The following is an 18,471-nucleotide window of genomic DNA, read 5'->3' as shown; positions in this document are numbered from 1 at the left end:
TGCCTTCAGCTCAGGTCATGATCCCAGGGTCCTGGGATTGAATCCCGCATCAGGCTCCCTGCTCAACAGGAAGCCTGCTTCTCCCTCTTCCACTCCCCCTGCTTGTGTTCCCTCTCTTGCTGTGTCTCTTTCTGTCAAATAAATAAATAAATAAATCTTTTTAAAAAAAAGATAAATAAAATCTTAAAAAAATAAAAAGAAGATAATTTAGCATTATCTAAATAAAGGTAATGATGTATATACCCCAGACCTAATAATTCTACTGGTAGTTTTGTACTTCCCATAAACTCAATGTGGACCAGTAGATAAGCACAAGAGTTCCTAATACCATGGTTTATAACTGTGGAATAATAATGGAAACAACCTAAATAAATGTTCTTCACCAGGAAAATGGATAACTAAAGACATTCCTAGATTGTAATTCAACTGGCAGTGAAAATCAATAAATAACAGCCAAACATATCAAGATGGACGAATCTCATAAACTATTGAGTAAAGAAAGCAAGCTGCAGAATACAATGTGATACCATGTATTTCTATAAAGTTCAAAAACATACAAAATTAAGCATATCTTATTTAAGGATATAAAGAAAACAGGGATGAAAAGTCAGGTGTAGGCTTACCTTTGAGGGGCAGAAGAAGAGGATGTGATCAGAGTGGATCCACAGGACTCAGCTGTTTCTTATGCTAGGATTTATGTTATTCTTCATACCTTATCAATAGGTCAACAGGTACTTTTTTGTATTCTTGAACTGTTTCATTAAAATTTTTCCTGAGGGGCGCCTGGGTGGCTCAGTTGTTAAGCGTCTGCCTTTGGCTCAGTTCATGATCCCAGGGTCCTGGGATCGAGCCCTGCATCGGGCTCGCTGCTCTATGAGAAACCTGTTTCTCCCTCTCCCACTCCCCCTGCTTGTGTTCCCTCTCTCGCTGTGTCTCTGTCAAATAAATAAAATCTTTAATAAAATAAAATAAAATTTTTCCTGAGTTTATTCTTAAATGATACAATCCCTAATCAGACTTTGTGGTAACAGAAAGCCAAATTGGATTTTGGACTATTAAAAATAGTTAAGTTATACATTTGAGTCTATACAGTAATTTGAACTAGGCTAGCAAATCTGTGCATTTTATTTCTAAAATTGCAAACTGTAAATAGTTTTATTTAACTTAATGACTATGTCTAATATTCCCAAGTAATACTATATTATCCTATTAAAAATTAATTTCAGGGACATCTGGCTGGCTCAGTCAGTAGAGCATGCAACTCTTGATCTTGGGGTAATGAGTTTGAGGCCCATGTTGGGGATAGAGTTTACTTAAAATTAATTTCAAAAGGCATTTTTCTGGAAATCTGAGGCCTGTGTATATTAAACGTAGATACGGAGCCAAGTATGTGTCTTCCTTTGAAAGATAAAGCTCATTTTCAAATACAATGCTATGAAAGTCTTTTATCCATAGCTATTTTGATATTATACAGTTTGAAAATTGAGGACTACCACTGGCTTTTTTACACGCAACTATACTATTTTTGACCCCAGAATTTCCTTGAGCATTATTTCACCTATTCTTTTGAGAACCTTACAACTGTGGAGTCAATTAAAACCTTTCATTTGGATTCCCAGGCTTGAGTTTTGACTAAGTCCCCTAAACTAAATTGTTGTAGAAAGTTAACTATTGAAAAAACAATAAAAACAACAAAACAACAAAAAAAGGCCCATTCTTCTTTTCTCTCTTTTTTTTCTCCAAGATTTGGCATGATTTATACATATTTCCATCATGTATTTATATTTATACACATTTATTTAATAAAATAAATACCTCAGCTTCATTGAGATATAATTTACATACCACAGAACTCACCTTTGTAAACCACACAATTCAGTCAGTTTTAGTATATTCACAAAGTTGTTTGACTCTCATCACTAATTTTAGAACATTTCATCATTCCAAAAAGAACCTCCATTCCCACTGACAATTATTCTCCATTTTCCCTCCCAGCTTCTCAAAATGAAAATACTTTCTATTGATTTGCTTATTCTGGACATTTCATATACATTAATCTTGTAATATGTGTTCTTTTGTAATTGTCTTAATTCATTTAGGTCATGTTTTCAAAGTTTATGCATTGTATAGCATCTATCTATATTTCATTCCTTTCAATGGTTGAATAATACTCTATTGTATGAGTATACCACATTTTGTTTATCCATCTATGATTAAATAGCAAGGTTGTTTCCACTTTTTTTTGGCTATTATGAATAATGCTAATCGGAACATTTGTGTATAAATTTTTGTGTGGATATATGTTTTTATTTCTCTTGGGTATAGACCTAGGAATAGAATTATTGAATCATATAATAACTCTACATTTAATATTTTGAGAACCTGACAAACCATTTTCAAAATGGCTGCAACATTTTATAATTCCACTAACAATGAATGAGGGTCCCAATTGCTCCTCATCCTCACTACCACTTGTTATTTTCTGCCTTTTTAATTTTAAGCATGCTAGAAGTGTATCGTGTTGTGGTTTTGATTTGTATTTCCCTAATGACTAATGATGTTGAAAAATTTTCATACTTATTGGACATTTGAATATCTTCTTTGGAGAAATTTCTATTCAGATCCTGTGCCCAGTTTTTAAATTGGGTTTTCTTTTTTATTGGTAAATTGTAAGAGTTCCTTATATATTCTAGATAGAAGTTGCTTTTCAGATATAATGATTGTAAATATTTTCTCCCATTCTAAAGGTTGCCATTTCATTTTCTTATGGTGTCCTTTAAAGCAGTTTTTAAAATATTGATGGAATCCAGGTTATTCATATTTTCTTTTGCCCGTTGTGCTTTTAGTATTATTTCTAAGAACCCATTGCCTAAGCTGAGTTTCCAAATATTTACACCTATGATTTCTTCTAAGAATTTTATAGATTTAGCTCTTACGTTTACTTCTGTGATCCATTTTGAGTAATTTTTGTATATGGTATGAAATAAAGGTCTAACTTTGTTCTTTTTTTGCATGTAGATATCTAGTGTCCCAGAAACACTTGTTGAAAAGACTCTTCTATACACACTGAATTGTTTTAACACTGTTGTTCAAAATCACTGACCAGGGACGCCTGGGCGGCTCAGTTGGTTAAGCAACTGCCTCCGGCTCAGGTCATGATCCCAGGGTCCTGGGATCGAGCCCGGCATCAGGCTCCCCGCTTGGCGAGAGCCTGCTTCTCCCTCCCTCTGCCTGCCACTCTGCCTGCTTGTGCTCTCTGTCTCTCTGTCAAATAAATAAATAAAATCTTAAAAACAAAAAAAAAAACAAAATCAACTGACCATAGATGTATAGATTTATTTTTGGACTCAATCCTATTCGACTGATCTATATATCTATTTTTATGCCAGTCAAAATGGCCTTGATTACGGTAGCTTTGGAATAAGTTTGTTTTTCTGTTTTTAACATTTAAATTCAATTAATTAACATATGATTATTATTAGTTTCAGAGGAAGAGTTCAGTGATTCATCAGTCTTATATAATACCCAGTGCTCATTACATCACATGCCCTCCTTAATGTCCATCACCCAGTTACCCTAGGTCCCCTCCCCTCCCTGCCAGCAACCCTCAATTTGTTTCCTATGATTAAGAGTCTTTTATGGTTTGTCTCCTTCTCTGATTTCGTCTTGTTTTATTTTTCCCTCCCTTCCCCTATGATCCTATTTTGTTTCTTAAATTCCACATATGAGTGAGATCACATGATAATTGTCTTTCCCTGATTGACTTATTTTGCTTAGCATAATACCCTCTAGTTCCATCCACATCGTTGAAACTGGCAAAATTTCATTTTTTGATTGCTGAATAGTATTCCATTGTGTATATATATACCACATCTTTTTTTTTTTTTTTAAGATTTTATTTATTCATTTGAGACACAGAGATACAGAGAGAGAGAGAGAGAGAGAGCACGAGCAGGGGGAGTGGGAGAGGGAGAAGCAGGCTTCCCGTGGAGCAGGGAGCCCGATGCGGGGCTTGATCCCAGGACCCCGGGATCATGAGCTGAATGAAGGCAGACGCTTAACCATCTGAGCCACCCAGGCGCCCCAATACCACATCTTCTTTATCCATTCATCTGTCAGTGGACATCTGGGCTCTTTCCATAGTTTGGCTATTGTAGACATTGCTGCTGTAAACACTGGGGTGCAGGTACCCCTTTGGGATCACTACATTTGTATCTTTGGGTTATATACCTATAAAGAACTTATCAAACTCAACACCCAAAGAACAAATAATCCCATCAAGAAATGGGCAGAAGGTATAAACAGACATTTCTCCAGAGAAGACATACAAATGGCCAACAGACACATGAAAAAATACTCAACATCACTCGGCATCAGAGAAATACAAATCAAAACCACACTGAGATACCACATCACACCAGTCAGAATGGCTAAAATTAACAAGTCAGGAAACGACAGATGTTGACAAGGATGTAGAGACAGATGTTGGCAAGGATGGTGGGAATGCAAGCTGGTACAGCCACTCTGGAAAACATGGAGATTCCTTAAAATGTTGAAAATAGGGGCACCTAGGTGGCTCAGCTGGCTAAGCGTCTGCCTTCAGCTCAGGTCATGATCTCAGAGTCCTGGGACTGAGCCCTGTGTTGGGCTCCCTGCTCAGTGGCGAGCCTGCTTCTCCCTCTCCCTTTGCCCCTCCCCCTGCCCACTTGTGCTCTCTTTCTCTCAAATAAATAAATAAAATCTTAAAAAAAAAAAAGTTGAAAAAAGAGCTACCCTACAACCCAACAAAAAAGACCCATTCTTTCAGGTGTTACTGAATACTGGAGATTTATAAATTGGACCAGAAGGAGAAAAGCAAATTGGAACATCAGTTTCCTAGCTATAAAGGTTAAGCTAAGACAAGCAAACCGCACAAGTGACCTTTTATTTTCCTACAAATCAGGAGGATTGTAGTCCAAAATCCATTAACATATAGAAAGAAAACAATTCCAGATACTCCTTGAGAAAAAAAAATATCGTAAAATGTTTCTTTAAAAGAGGAACTTGAAGAATGGCCACTTACTGTGACCACTTGCCTTTGGGCAAGACACTGGGCACATTCAAACTAGATAGCCTCTGTTGCAGCTCCAGCATTTTGTAAAAGAGGAAATGATTTCAGTATGTTCCCTGAAGATTTGCAGAAGGAAATATTCAGTTTAGCACAACTATATTTTAGTTTATTTAGTTTATTTATTAATTCAGTGATTTTTTTTTAAATGAAAGTTGAACACTCAGTCACCTTCAGATAAGTCTGTTCTTTTACCAAACCAAAGAATTAGGTTCCAGACAACTTCCCCAAAAATGTCTTATTAATCCTGCTATAGTATATTAAACATAAAGTTAAGTTGAGTAAATTGGTTCTTTTGTGCTTTCAGTTCTTAAGCCATTTAGGTCAAACATAAAAATAATTTTTTCATTCAAAATTTCATACACATTTCAGCATTATTTTTTTGAACCTAAGGTAGAAAGAATTAAAATTCTAATTCTTGGGTTTGATATGCTGTTACTCTGATCCCTACCGGCCCTTTTATTTATATTTTTAGTTTTTTATAACATAATAAACACTTGTTGACCACCTAACGTAAAAGCAGGGATCTCAACATTAAACCACATGTTACCATGCAGTGTTAGAGCCTTTGATATCTAAATGTAGTTTTACTACTTTTAGCTTTTTTTAAAGGACTATATGTTTGGTTTTTTTCTTTTCTTTTTAAGATTGATTTATTTATTTTAGAGAGGGGGGAGGGGCAGAGGGAACAAGAAAATCCTGAAGCAGACTCTGCTGAGCATGGACCCAAATGCAGGCCTCGATCTCACGACCCCAAGATCACCACCTGAGCCGAAACCAAGAGTTGGACGCTTAACCAACGGTGCCACCCGGGCCGCCCCTATGTGTTGATTTCTTAATGAAAATATAGGTAGTCCCAATTCGTATAACGGAAGATGTTTCCGCCAAAATATAAGTAAACTGTAGGTAACTTGAGTGTGCACTGCTAGAGTAGATGTGCTTTAGAATCAGACATTCAAATTTATTAGCTATGTGACCCCAGACTAATTACCCTGAGCTGCATTTTCTAATCAAGAAAATTGGGAGAAGAGGTATCTTAAAGAATTTGGTAAGGAATAAAGTACCATGTGTGAGTGATCACCTGGTGCTCTATTTTAAATGCCTTGCTTGTCTGAACCTTTTCAACATCTGTGCACGGGTGCTCTCTCCCCCTCTAGATGGCACTAGTTAGTTGCTATGTGCAACTACTGGGCTGCACCGTCTCAGCTTCAGAGGGAAAATATTTGAAAGAGCTGGTCGAGACTACGAAAGTGTTATAAAGTTGATTTTAGGTAAAACGAGAAAGGATTGCTTTTACTGGGAAAAAAATCACACTTGGTGTACAAAATAAAAACCTAAAAATTAAAGAATTAAATGTATTAAGGAATAGCTTAATGGTCAGATAGAGCTCTTTAAGCTATATTAGGAGTTTGCATTTTGTTTCAAGTGCAGTGGAAAGCCATTGATGAACTGAGCCAACATCAAGAGTCAGACAATCGACTGGGACACCCAGGCGCCCCGCCATTGAACCTTAAACAGAGAAGTGTTAGCATGTTTATATATGTTTTTAAAGATCATTCTGGGGGCACCTGGGTGGCTCCGTTGATTAAATGTCCGACTCTTGATCTCAACTCAGTTCTCGATCTCAGGGACGTAAGTTCAAACCCCGCATTGGGCTCCGTCCTGGGCATGGCACCTACTTAAAGAAAGATCATTCTAAGACTTCCGTTTTCAAAAAACACCATTAGAGAGATTGAAAAGAGATGACATAAAGTTGAAAATAATATATATAACACATAACCAAGGAATTCATCTAGAATATATTTTTTAATTCCTATAAATCAAGAAGAAGAAGACAACAGAAAAATTGATAAAGACTTGAACATTCATTTCACAAAAGGAATTCCAGATGGCCAGCAAACACAAAAAGGTGCTCAACATTAGCAGTCGTGAGGGAAAAGCAAGTTAAAATCCTAGTAAGAAACCATTACACACCCAAATGATTGATAAGAATGTATAATCGTGCCAGGGGTTGACAAGGATGTTCACAGTAGAAGGAGCTCTGTTACACAGCTATGGGAGAGTGAATTCAGACAGCCATTTTGGGAATATGCAGTCAAGTCAAAGGTTGCATACCTGCGACCTGGGATTTCCATTCACAAGTACTGTCCTAGAGAAAACCTATGTGACAGCATAACACCATCTTTTATATGAGAGCATTTTTAGCAGCATTGTTTATAACTGCCACAAACTGAACACAACACCCATCCTCCTCAACTGGAGAGTGCATCACCAAATGGAAGTGTTCTCACGTAGTGGAATGCCATGAAACACCTGAAAAAGGAAAGCACTACAGTCACGTTTCCAAAAACGGGTGTGTCTTAAAAACAATGTTGAAGGAAAAAAAGCAAGATAGAAAAGAGTGCATATGGTATGACTCCATTTAGATAAAGTTCCAAAACAGGCAAAACTCAATTACATTGTTTAGGAATGCATCCATGGGTCATAAACGATGAAGGTGAACAGGAACTGAAGTTAGCATGGTGGCGACCTCTGGTGGCAGAGACGAGGCTGGGGGGGTGTGGGCCGTGCGCTCTCTGTCTTGACCAGGATGGGGATTACTTGTCTATTTGCTTTGTATATATCCACCCATCTGTACTTATGTTCCATGTACTTTTCTGCATGTGCTTTATTTCACAGTATAAAGTTTAGAAAATGCACACATGCAGCCGGCTCCTATGCTGAGGGTGCATTATGTGTGGGCGAGAATGGAACTAGGGAAACCAAAATATAGGCGACAGATGTAATAGGAGTAGTGGCTTGGACCAGGGCCACGGTGGGAGCAGAGACGGTGAGAAAGACAGATCCAGGAGGCAGGACTAACAGGACTTGCTAATTGGTTGCTCCCTCTTGTTCTTTGTGACAGTTCACAAACCAGAAAAAGTTACATGGACCGAAGCCGCTGGAACCATTCGGGATGGAGTACGAGCCTATACAGCTCTGCATTATCTTTCTCATCTCTCTCCTGGAAAATCAGTCCTGATCATGGATGGAGCAAGTGTAGGTGCTAAGAGGGCTGCTAAGACACGGATCAAAATCCAGTAAACTTAGGAAATAGGCCATCCATTTGCTAATATAATTCTTTACCAATAGTTTGTTCACTGCCCATTTTGTTAAAATATAAAATGGGCAGCTTTTATTAATAGGAGATAAAAATTAGACTTAAGTGTATTTAGTTTCTATTACTTTGAATCTGCTAGTACATTAAAAAAGCAGACAAGCCGTGTTTTTATGCCTGATACACAAAGCCTGAAATAGCTCATGAAATCTTTGAGGCCATGCCCCAAAACTCCCTACCAATTTTGTGTATCCCTCACACTTACACCTACATTGATAAGATGTACATTTATAGACAGGTCACATAAGGTTAAAAATGTGCTGTTGTCAACACATTACATGTATCAGCAAAAAAATAGTTCAAGACACTAAAAATATGTAAAAATAGATTATAATCTAAAAATGTTAAAAAACTTGGGGTGAATTTTTGTACCTTTATTTTCTATCTGGCTGTTGATGAAAATGCTTTTATTCCCTGTTTTTCTTTGCAAAAAAAGGCAGAACTGTCTTTGGCATTGGCTTCAACCTGATATCCAGCATCACAATAGAAGTGTTTCCCAAATTTACCCCTCAGGTCAGCAGAAGGATGGAGCTTTTGAGAGTGCTTGACTCATACATGGACGTGAAATTAGCTTAGAACATCATGCTGACAAGGCCCTTAAAAGCCCATTTTTCTCTTACTGAGGCCAAGTTTCTGAATGCAGCCCTCCATCTTGAAATTATGTGCAATGCTCAGACTGGGTGAGCACACACACCTTTTCTGCCACCCCTTCTGAAGAAGAAAGTCAGTCAAGTGTCTCAACCTTGTCCATATTTTTTTTCTTTTTCTATCAGATAATATTTAAAAATATGCTAAAGTAGCAAGTTAGACATGGCCTCTGCCTTCTATCTGTGAACGCATTGTGTATTTTTTTCTACACAGGCACTTGGTATGACAGCTATTCAGTTAGCACACCACAGAGGAGCCAAAGTGATTTCAACAGCAGGTAGCCTCGAAGACAAGCAATGCCTCGAAAGACTTAGGCCTTCTATAGGTGGGTAACACTACTCAACACAGACTTTACAACAGAAAATTTTGAAGAGATTTCACCTTAAAGACTATACTCGTAAAACAAAGTGCAAAATCCCAAATGAAAGTCACTGTTAAAATGCACTTAGTATCCATGCTAAGTCCAAGTTTACCTAAGTGATAGTTTTAATTTTTATTCTTTTTAAACCTACATCTCTCAATGTTTTTTCTTTTTTGCCCCGCTGTCATCAACTTACCCAAGTTTGAATTAGCTGAACTTTGACATAGTTTAACATTACCTGATGCCTCTTTGGTTTTATTCAATAAGTCAATATATGTTTGCATTACTCTGTAGGTCTCTCAACATCTTTTATTCAGTGATATACCTCTAAAGTTGTCTGTTTTCTGTGATATGCTAGGAAGGAAGATGATCCACTTAAAAAACACAGGTCAGATATAGTTTATGATGAACAGGATATGGTGGAGACTGGGGAGCTCTTGAAAAGATTGAACCTAAGGACCTAAATGTGAGACCTGAAGCTATAAAAATCCTAGAAGAGAGCATAGGCAGTAATTTCTCTGACATCAGCTCTAGCAACTTTTTCTAGGTGTGTCTCCTGAGGCAAGGGAAATAAAAGCAAAAATAAACTATTGGGCCTACATCAAAATAAAAAGTTTCTGCACAGCAGAGGAGACAATCAACAAAACTAAAAGACAGCCTACTGAATAAGAGAAGATACTTGCAAATGACATCTCTGATAAAGGGATGTATATCCAGAATACATAAAGAACTTATACAGCTCAACACTCAGAAAACAAATAATCCAACTAAAAATGGATAGAAGACATGAACAGGTATTTCTCCAAAGAAGAAATACAGATGGCCAACAGACACATGAAAAGATGCTCGACATCACTCATCATCAAGGAAATGCAAATCAAAACTACAGTGAGATATCCTCTGACACCTGTCATATGGCTAAAATAAAAAACACAAGAAGCAACAAGTGTTGGAGAGGATGTGGAGAAATAGGAACCCTCATATACTATTGGTGGGAATGCAGCCACTGTGGAAAACAGTATGGAGATTCCTCAAAAAGTTAAAAATGGAACTACCCTATGATTGAGTAATCACACTACTGGGTATTTACCCAAAAAATATAAAACAGTAATTCAGAGGGATACATGCACCCCTTTGTTTATTGCAGCATTAATATTTACAATAGCCAAGTAACAGAAGGAGCCCAAATGTCCATCAACTGATGAATGGATAAAGAAGATGTGGCACATATATACAATGGAGTATTATTCAACCATAAAAAAGAATGAAATCTTGCCATTTGCAACAACATGGATGGAGCTAGAGAGTATAAAGCTAAGCAAAATAAGTCAGAGAAAGAAATACCACATGATTTTACTCATGTGGAATTTAAGAAACAAAATAAATGCACAAAGGAAAAAAAAGACAAACCAAGAAACAGACTTTTTTTTTTTTTAAAGATTTTATTTATTTGACAGACAGAAACACAGCGAGAGAGGGAACACAAGCAGGGGGAATGGGAGAGGGAGAAGCAGGCTTCCCGCTGAGCAGGGAGCCCAATGCAGGGCTCGATCCCAGGACCCTGGGACCATGACCTGTGCCGAAGGCAGACGCTTAACGACTGAGCCACCCAGGCGCCCCAAGAAACAGACTCTTAACTGTAGAGAACAAACTGATGGTCACCAGGGGGGTGGGGGAAATAGGTGGGTATAACACTACATTAACTATACTGGAATTTTTTTTTTAATTAATAAATGCACAACAAAAAATGAAAAGATTGAACCTATCTGAACAACAACACAAAGGGAAAGGAAAAAGAAAACAGACTGAAAAAAATGACCAAGAATTGGAGAAAGAGGAATGGAGAAACTAACAGATGAAGAGACGAGGCTGCGCCATAGTGTAAGTGAGGGGCAGGCAGTAAGGGGAGGCAGGTTGATTGAGTGTTAATATGAATGATCTATCCTGAAGTCCTCAGCAGTCCTGTGTCAGCGAACCATGGAGCAGTATCTAGGGCATGTAACCAGCTTGTCCAAGGAGCTACAATGAGATTGGAGTGGGATTTGAACCCAGGCCTGCCTAACATTAAAGCCCCTGTTACGTCCATTGTTACCTTATGCCTCTGGCAGAGATAACCAAAACACAAAAGAAAGGTTAAGGCAGGGACTGGAGAAAGGAAAAAAAGGAAGAGATTGGAAATGGAATGGAGGGGGGTGGAAAGCATGAACAGTATTGTTGAAGAAAGAGGTTTCTTATTGGTTAACCCTGCCCTTCCGAGGTGCTTCAGTCCCCTTTCCCTTGTGTCCTCCCCACTCCCACCCCCGCCCCCCACATCTTAGATCACTGTCGCTCTACACCACCAGTCGGAGCTGTGCTGAGAGGAATTCTCTTTTACAAGAAGATGCTAAAGCTATGAAAATGAATTATAAACATGAGTCTTCATTTGCCAGTTCAAATGCTGAGATTTTTTTTTTTTAATCTCATCGGCTTGTTCTATTGAGATAACACTCTAAAAGTAGTTTAGTTTTCACTAACTGCTCAAAATAATCATGTTTTTTCCTTAACCTTCAGGACTTTTCTTCATTTGGGGGACCAAGTGGGGAAGGGAGCAGGGGGATTTCTATGACTGAAAAGGGATAAAACGGTCTCTAATAGAGAAGTACCATATCGAACAAATACATTTTTTACGTTTTAGCTCTAAACTCTATTAAATCTAAACATACTTAAGAATTTGCTTAATCTTTCAGTTTATGCCTTAATATATGTGTATCTTTGTAGTTCACAGATTCTCTGTTCTGACTGTATATCTTTTACTGAAACAGTCCTCTTTTTCAGTAGACCAGCCTTGGAACGCATCATCCACATAATAATATTTTTATTTTATTGAATATACCAGTCCCTTCCTTTAAATTGATCCTTATCTACTATTGGGTTAGAAGAGAAAAAGTAAAATTTGGATCCAGTAATGGTTTGAACCACTCCATATGTTTCAGAGAACAGATATTTATTTGCTTTTCTTTTTCTTTTTCTCTGATTTGTTTGTGTTGATCGCATAGAGAACTGTACACTTGCCTGACTTCCTGTCCTTTACAGCCCGAGTCATCGATGTATCTAATGGGAAAGCCCATGTTGCTGAAAGCTGTTTAGAAGAAACAGGAGGCCTGGGAGTAGATATTGTCCTAGATGCTGGAGGTGGGTACTTTACTAGATCAGTAGTATGTGTCATTTTTGTAGTGTGATGGGTGCATTTCAAAATATATATATATATATATGTTTGTGTGTGTGTGTGTGTGTAAAACCAGGTAATAATTATTAACATATTTATTAAATTGATGTCATGTTTTGTTTTTAACTTTTCTCTTTAAACTGGAGCTTCTTGAATCTCACTGTAAACACTGTCTGGAAGAGAGAGCATGCTTGCCTTTAAGATACAGGCATTGGAGTTGAAGTGTTTCTACACAAATGAACAAACATCATCTTCTCAGTTGGTTCCCAGATGATACACATTCGGTCAGCTCTCAGCCAGATGCTTAGTTCTGCCGTGTCTGGCTGCCCTCTATTGGATGGCTGACTTCTGCAATCTCTATTTGGAAAAAGCACAGAATTTTGTTCCATTTTTACCTTCCTTGACCTTATGTTATTTAACCAGTATCTATTTAACACCTAATCTGTACCCCTCTAGATCGTGCCATTGCACAGAAAGCACAGGAGTCACAAGCCTACAAAGGGATTCTATTCGTACTTTGTTAAGAAATATCTTCTGTGATGGGAATCATTCCTATGACCATCTTAATGTGTTTCTTTTTAACCAGTATTTTCAGGACTTGAAATTAACTCAGAAGATCACTTCTTGGCCTTTCGGCTAAGATCAACTATGAAAATTAACGCAGAAAAATCTTTCAGTGGAAGTGAATGAGTATTTCATTAACTTTTCAAATGTACATTTCAATAATTCTGTCAGTGTATGGCTATCTTGAGTCTATGAGTTCCTTAATCAGAAGTCAACTTTTCCCAAAGAATTAAGCTATCAATATTATGATTAAAACTATCAATCTTAGTTATGTGTTAGGTTACCTTGCCTGGTTTTCAAATGAAAATAAACTTTTTGTCCTTTGTTATTACACTAACAATTGAATCTAAAGTAAATTTTATGACCAGTTTTAATGCAAAAAGTACATTTTAAGGTGTCTGAATACATTGTGTGTTATTTTTTCTAAGAAAAATGCTTCCTCATTCCTACATTAAAAAGTAAAGACTAGTTTGAAGAATCAATTTTTGCCAGATTACTATAAAATATATTTCTTGTCTCTCTCTCTCTCTCTTTTTTTAAACTATTCCCTTGTAAGTGAGATTATATAGTAAAGATGACGAACCAGCTGTAAAATTACAACTACTACCACATAAACATGACATCATCACACTTCTTGGTGTTGGAGGCCATTGGGTAACAACAGAAGAAAACCTGCAGGTATTATCAGAAACAATAAAACATTATTGTTACACCAAAAGGATGTACTTAACAAAGAATAATGCCTAAGTCTTTTGAGACAAGATGTGAAGAAATTATAAATTCTGAATTATACCTGTTTCTAAAGAAATGTAGCTTTCTTTTTTAGTTTAGATACATGTTGGCCAAAATGTAGAAATAGTGCCTAATAGAGAAGTTCTTTGAACTTTTATTTAGTGGTTTGGAAGAAGTGACTTCTGAATTTTTTAGTAGTATTTCCAGTAAGATTTTTTTTTTCTTGTTGACATATTGTTGATATATACTTAGCAAAATATTTCTGTACAAAATTATGACAATTTCGCATTCACATTGGAATTTACTACAAATGTGTGTATATACATTGTCTCCCAAAGTTACATTTCTCAACAGTATTCAAATTTTCTTATCATGGTTGATATGCAAATACCATAATCCTCATATATCAATAATCTTCACTAATTTTCTGACATCCTCATGAAGATAACTGATAAGTAGCAGCCAGAAATCTCACTCTTATACACATGCACACACTCATGCACACACATACACACACACATGCGTGCACACAGGCTACCATTCCATCATCTCTGCATAGGCCTTGCATCTGACCTTGCTGTTTTGTCATTTTGGACAATGAATTAGAAAAGAAAACGTTAACAGTTTACATATTGTTATTAAAGTTTGTATACTGTTCATTTGTGATTTGGGTATTTAATTTGCATAGAAGTTTTTCTGGCTCAAGATTACCAGTCGTCTGTCTACTATTAAACTCACAGTCATTGATTAGTCTCTGTGCGTTCTATCCAAGTTGGATCCTCCAGATAGCCATTGCCTTTTCCTCAAGGGAGCAACGGTGGCTTTCCTTAATGACGAAGTTTGGAATTTGTCAAATGTGCAACAAGGAAAATACCTTTATATCCTTTTTATCTACTGACCTGAGTTTCTGGCTTGAAATTTACCATGTACTCTCATTAAGTTCTTTAATAATGAAAATTGATAATAATAAGAGCTAACTTTCATTGAGCATGCCAAACAGTGTTCCAAGTGCTTTTGTAGGTTTTAATGTGTTTAAACATTAAAACAGCCCTATGAGGTGTAAGTACTATCATTATCCCTGTCTCACAGGTGAAGAAACTGAAGTATAAAAAAAGTTAATACATGTTCCAGAATGCAGCTAAAAAGTGGTGGGACAGGAATCATCCAGGTAGTCATGCTCGTTTGTGAATGGGAGATAAACCACAAGATACACGTAAAATTTTATTTCATTTTCAACTTGGCATTATGGAAATTACACATCCCCTTGAAAGGCTGCATCATTAATCTAAGCTCTGATGGTGCTATTACATAAGACATTGCAGAATGCTTATCTGCACTGAAGAGTTTGTGGGCTGTTTGAAGATTAACAGTGCTAGAAAATCTTCATCAAATGAAGATGGGTTTGATTTTTTTTTAATGGAATTCATTCAGAGAAAAAATCTGGCAAATGAAGCCAAATCATTCCAGTTTTGGTGAAAGTAATGAAATCATGTCTTGAGAATGTGAAAGCAGTTCCAAAAGAATGGTCCAAACCTCTTTAGAGCAGGGTCAAACTTATGAATAAAACTTTTTTTTCTAAGATAACTGTTTTAAAGGTAGTTGCACCTGCTAAAAATTTTAATATATTGGATAAAACATAAGTTCTTGTTATTTAATAGAGTATATCTGTGCGAAGAAAGAAACTTGCAAGCCTTAAGTTTGTCTCCACTGAATATCATACTTTGCTTTTGTTAAATGTGTGTAGTTATATACACATCATACTTATAAAGGCCCACCTCCTCTAAGAGTAGTGACAGAATTAATTCAGAGCTTTCAAATAGGAGTATTTCATTAGTATCCTGCATACATAGAGTTGTAAAAAGTACATTTCAGAACCAGAACATCCCCTATGTAGTGAATGTGTGAGTTGAACGTATTTCTGAATAAATATTTTTCTTTAAATTTGGAAAAGAGACTTAAATTTTGACTTTCTAGAAGAGTTCTTTAAATTTCAATTTTAAGCAACTGAATTGTCCACTAACATTGTAATTATCAAGAATCTCATGGGACGTTAACAGCAGAGAACAAACACCATGTGTTAAGAGTAACACTAGATAGTACGTTTTGAATCTTACATGTCAGGAGCTAGGCTGGCTCCTTTGCCTGTGTTATTTAATTCCCTCCATACACACACACTCTTAGAGTTACTGTTGGCATTTTCACTTAACAGAAGTAGTAAGAGAATTTGCAATATGGGGGAAATTCTTTAGGTCCTCTTTAAGAAAATCTTTAAAATGGCTTATGTTCGTACTATCTAATTTACATTTTCTAAAGTCCTGAATTTTCAAGTCCCAAATCAGACTCTAGTCCTCACTTGTGCTAAACCCCCCCTCAATCAGTTCCCATGTGAGCCAGCTGCTGCTTGTGATTTCACAGACCTCCTTCCGACTGTGTGATTATATGCCATGTGTCATTCTCTAGTACTAGCAATTACATAGACTCTCAATCCTAAAACTGTCATTGCAATTTTTAAATGATTCAAATTTTTTCTTAATTTTACACTTATTTTTTGATTCTCATAGTAACAAATTACAGTTTGTTAACTTTTCTGCACACAAATTTTGAGCCAATGAGCAGCCAGTTTAGTAAATAAATGTGCACCTAACATAAGAGATATAAGTACTAACATTGTTTTTAACTAAAAATACCATACATAGTGCTAAAAGGAAAACCTGACACCACTACACTCCTACCCGGTTGGGATAACACTAGTTGTCACTTAGTACAAGGCATGAGGCTTACTGCTTCTGCCACTTGTCCTAACTTAGAAGTGTAGGCTCCATTATGTTTCCACTTCTCTCACATCAGTTCCCCATTTCCCTGTTTTCAGGGTAAACTTCACAGCTTACAGAATTTTTGTAAATTAAATACTCAATTTCTGAGAGTGCTGAACTTAAATAGGTGACCTGCCTAACATCTTCTGTTTATTGACTGGTTTTGTTCAATTCTCTCTCTGTTACATTGCTACCTTAATAATCTTTCCAGCTACGTATCTTAAAAGATGTGATGGAGAAGTTATCAGGTGGAGTCTTTAGGTATGCTAAGTAACCAAATCATTGTTTATTTTTTCTATTCTCGAGGTAAGGCAAGCATTTCCACTTCCGTTTCAGTTTTCACAGCATACCTATTGCCACCATATTTTATTTTGTTTGGATAAAGAGCTGCTCTTTAATATTTCTCAAAGTGTATCTTGGGATACACCAATAAGTATTCCCTAAGTTAGAAGTGGCTCATGAGTTCTCCTTAATCCGTTCCATACCACACCACACCACACAACCTTTGCTTTTCTCACCACCCTTCCCAAAGTAACATAAAATAACCCATAGCTTCAGAAGAGGGAAAAGTACAGTTTTTTTGGTTTTTTTAAGTTGGATCTGGGAGTGGATAAAGTAGGCATTTTCCCCCATCAAAACTTAACCACTTTTAACAGTGGAAATACTAATGGACATGTTTATTTGTATTATTTAAAATAATAGAATTGGGGTGCCCGGGTGGCTCAGTCAGTTGGGGATCTGACTACTTCAGCTCAGGTCATGATCTCCAGGTCCTGGGATAGAGTCCCAGGCCAGCCTCCCCGCTCAGTGGGGAGTCTGCTTCTCCTTTTCCTTCTCCCTTTGCCCTTCCCCCTGCTCCTGCACTCTTCAAATAAGTAAATAAAATCTTAAAAAAATAATAGAATTGAACTATAGCAATTGTCAACTACCATCCTATTGTTCTACTCATCTTTACCTTGACCTAACTTTATAATTTCATTCTTCCTCAGGCCTCAGTTGGATGAACCCATTCCACTGTATGAGGCGAAAGTTTCAATGGAAGTTGTTCAGAAAAATCAAGGAAGAAAAAAGCAAGTTGTTCAATTTTAATTTTGTTCTTTCTCAGACCTCAGTTGGATAAACCCCTTCCAGTACTTGAAGCCAGAGTTTCCTTGGGAATTGTTCAGAAAAGTCAAGGAAGATAAAAGCAAATTGTTCAGTTTTCCTGCTATGAGTCAAGACGCTCAAAGTTATTTAAAGTTTTTGAAAAGTATTTGAAAAATTATTGTACAAATGGTCAAGAAAATCCCGTAATTAACATCTAAAGGGAATATTCTGGAATTCTTTTTGGCTTGTTTCTATACATTTGCCTGTTATAAAATTCTTTCCATGAAGAAAATTGCTTTCAGGAAAAGCCATGCTACTCTATCGATAAAGTTGTTGGTCTTTTGGTATGTCAAAATAACGTTATTACTTTTGTATCTACTCCGTTCTCAATACCTTCCTTTTCTTAACAAGGCTTTACTGTCGTAATCATTTGAGTATATTTTCAAGTCTCAGTGGATTTAGTCCATAGACACTTCAAAATTTTTTCAAGCATTCATTTATTTCAGGGTTTCCTCAGGATCAAACAGGACCATCACCGTAACTTGCCAGTGGCAGCTGCAGCGTCTGCGGGGTGTAGGGGATTGGGGAGCAGCCGTGGCGATGCGTTGGGTAGGGGGCTAGGAGGCTGCGCTTGCCGACTTCCGGCCAGAGTTCTCTATTTTCGGTCAGGGGGAGGGAGGCGCAGGCCCCTCTCGCCAGCTCTAGACGTCGCCACTGCCTTCTGTAAGCTTAAGCGGTGGCTCAAGTGTGACGTCTCCTTTTCATCCGAGCGCCATGTCCTGGGCTCATTACATCTCT

General features: G+C 37.1%; 1 protein-coding gene across 5 annotated transcripts in view; it reads left to right on the top strand.

Annotated features, from left to right (window-relative positions):
- Positions 1 to 18,090, top strand: part of CRYZL1 (crystallin zeta like 1) — a 37,806-nt gene extending 19,716 nt beyond the window's left edge. For all 5 annotated transcript variants that reach the window (XM_031031393.2, XM_031031392.2, XM_031031397.2 and 2 more), the window contains 7 exons: positions 8,013 to 8,146; positions 9,126 to 9,237; positions 12,346 to 12,444; positions 13,599 to 13,720; positions 14,547 to 14,652; positions 16,803 to 16,848; positions 17,577 to 18,090. In XM_031031393.2, coding sequence (XP_030887253.2) covers positions 8,013 to 8,146; positions 9,126 to 9,237; positions 12,346 to 12,444; positions 13,599 to 13,720; positions 14,547 to 14,652; positions 16,803 to 16,848; positions 17,577 to 17,676 — 719 coding nt within the window. In that variant the 3' untranslated portion in view covers positions 17,677 to 18,090. The remainder of the gene's footprint in view (positions 1 to 8,012; positions 8,147 to 9,125; positions 9,238 to 12,345; positions 12,445 to 13,598; positions 13,721 to 14,546; positions 14,653 to 16,802; positions 16,849 to 17,576) is intronic.
- Positions 18,091 to 18,471: the final 381 nt, after the last annotated feature.

Source organism: Leptonychotes weddellii, chromosome 1 (assembly GCF_054177405.1).
Source record: "Leptonychotes weddellii isolate Sample4059 chromosome 1, ASM5417740v2, whole genome shotgun sequence".
Lineage (NCBI taxonomy): Eukaryota > Metazoa > Chordata > Mammalia > Carnivora > Phocidae > Leptonychotes > Leptonychotes weddellii.
Note: the sequence above shows the minus strand (reverse complement) of the source record. Positions and strands in the feature narration are given on the sequence as shown.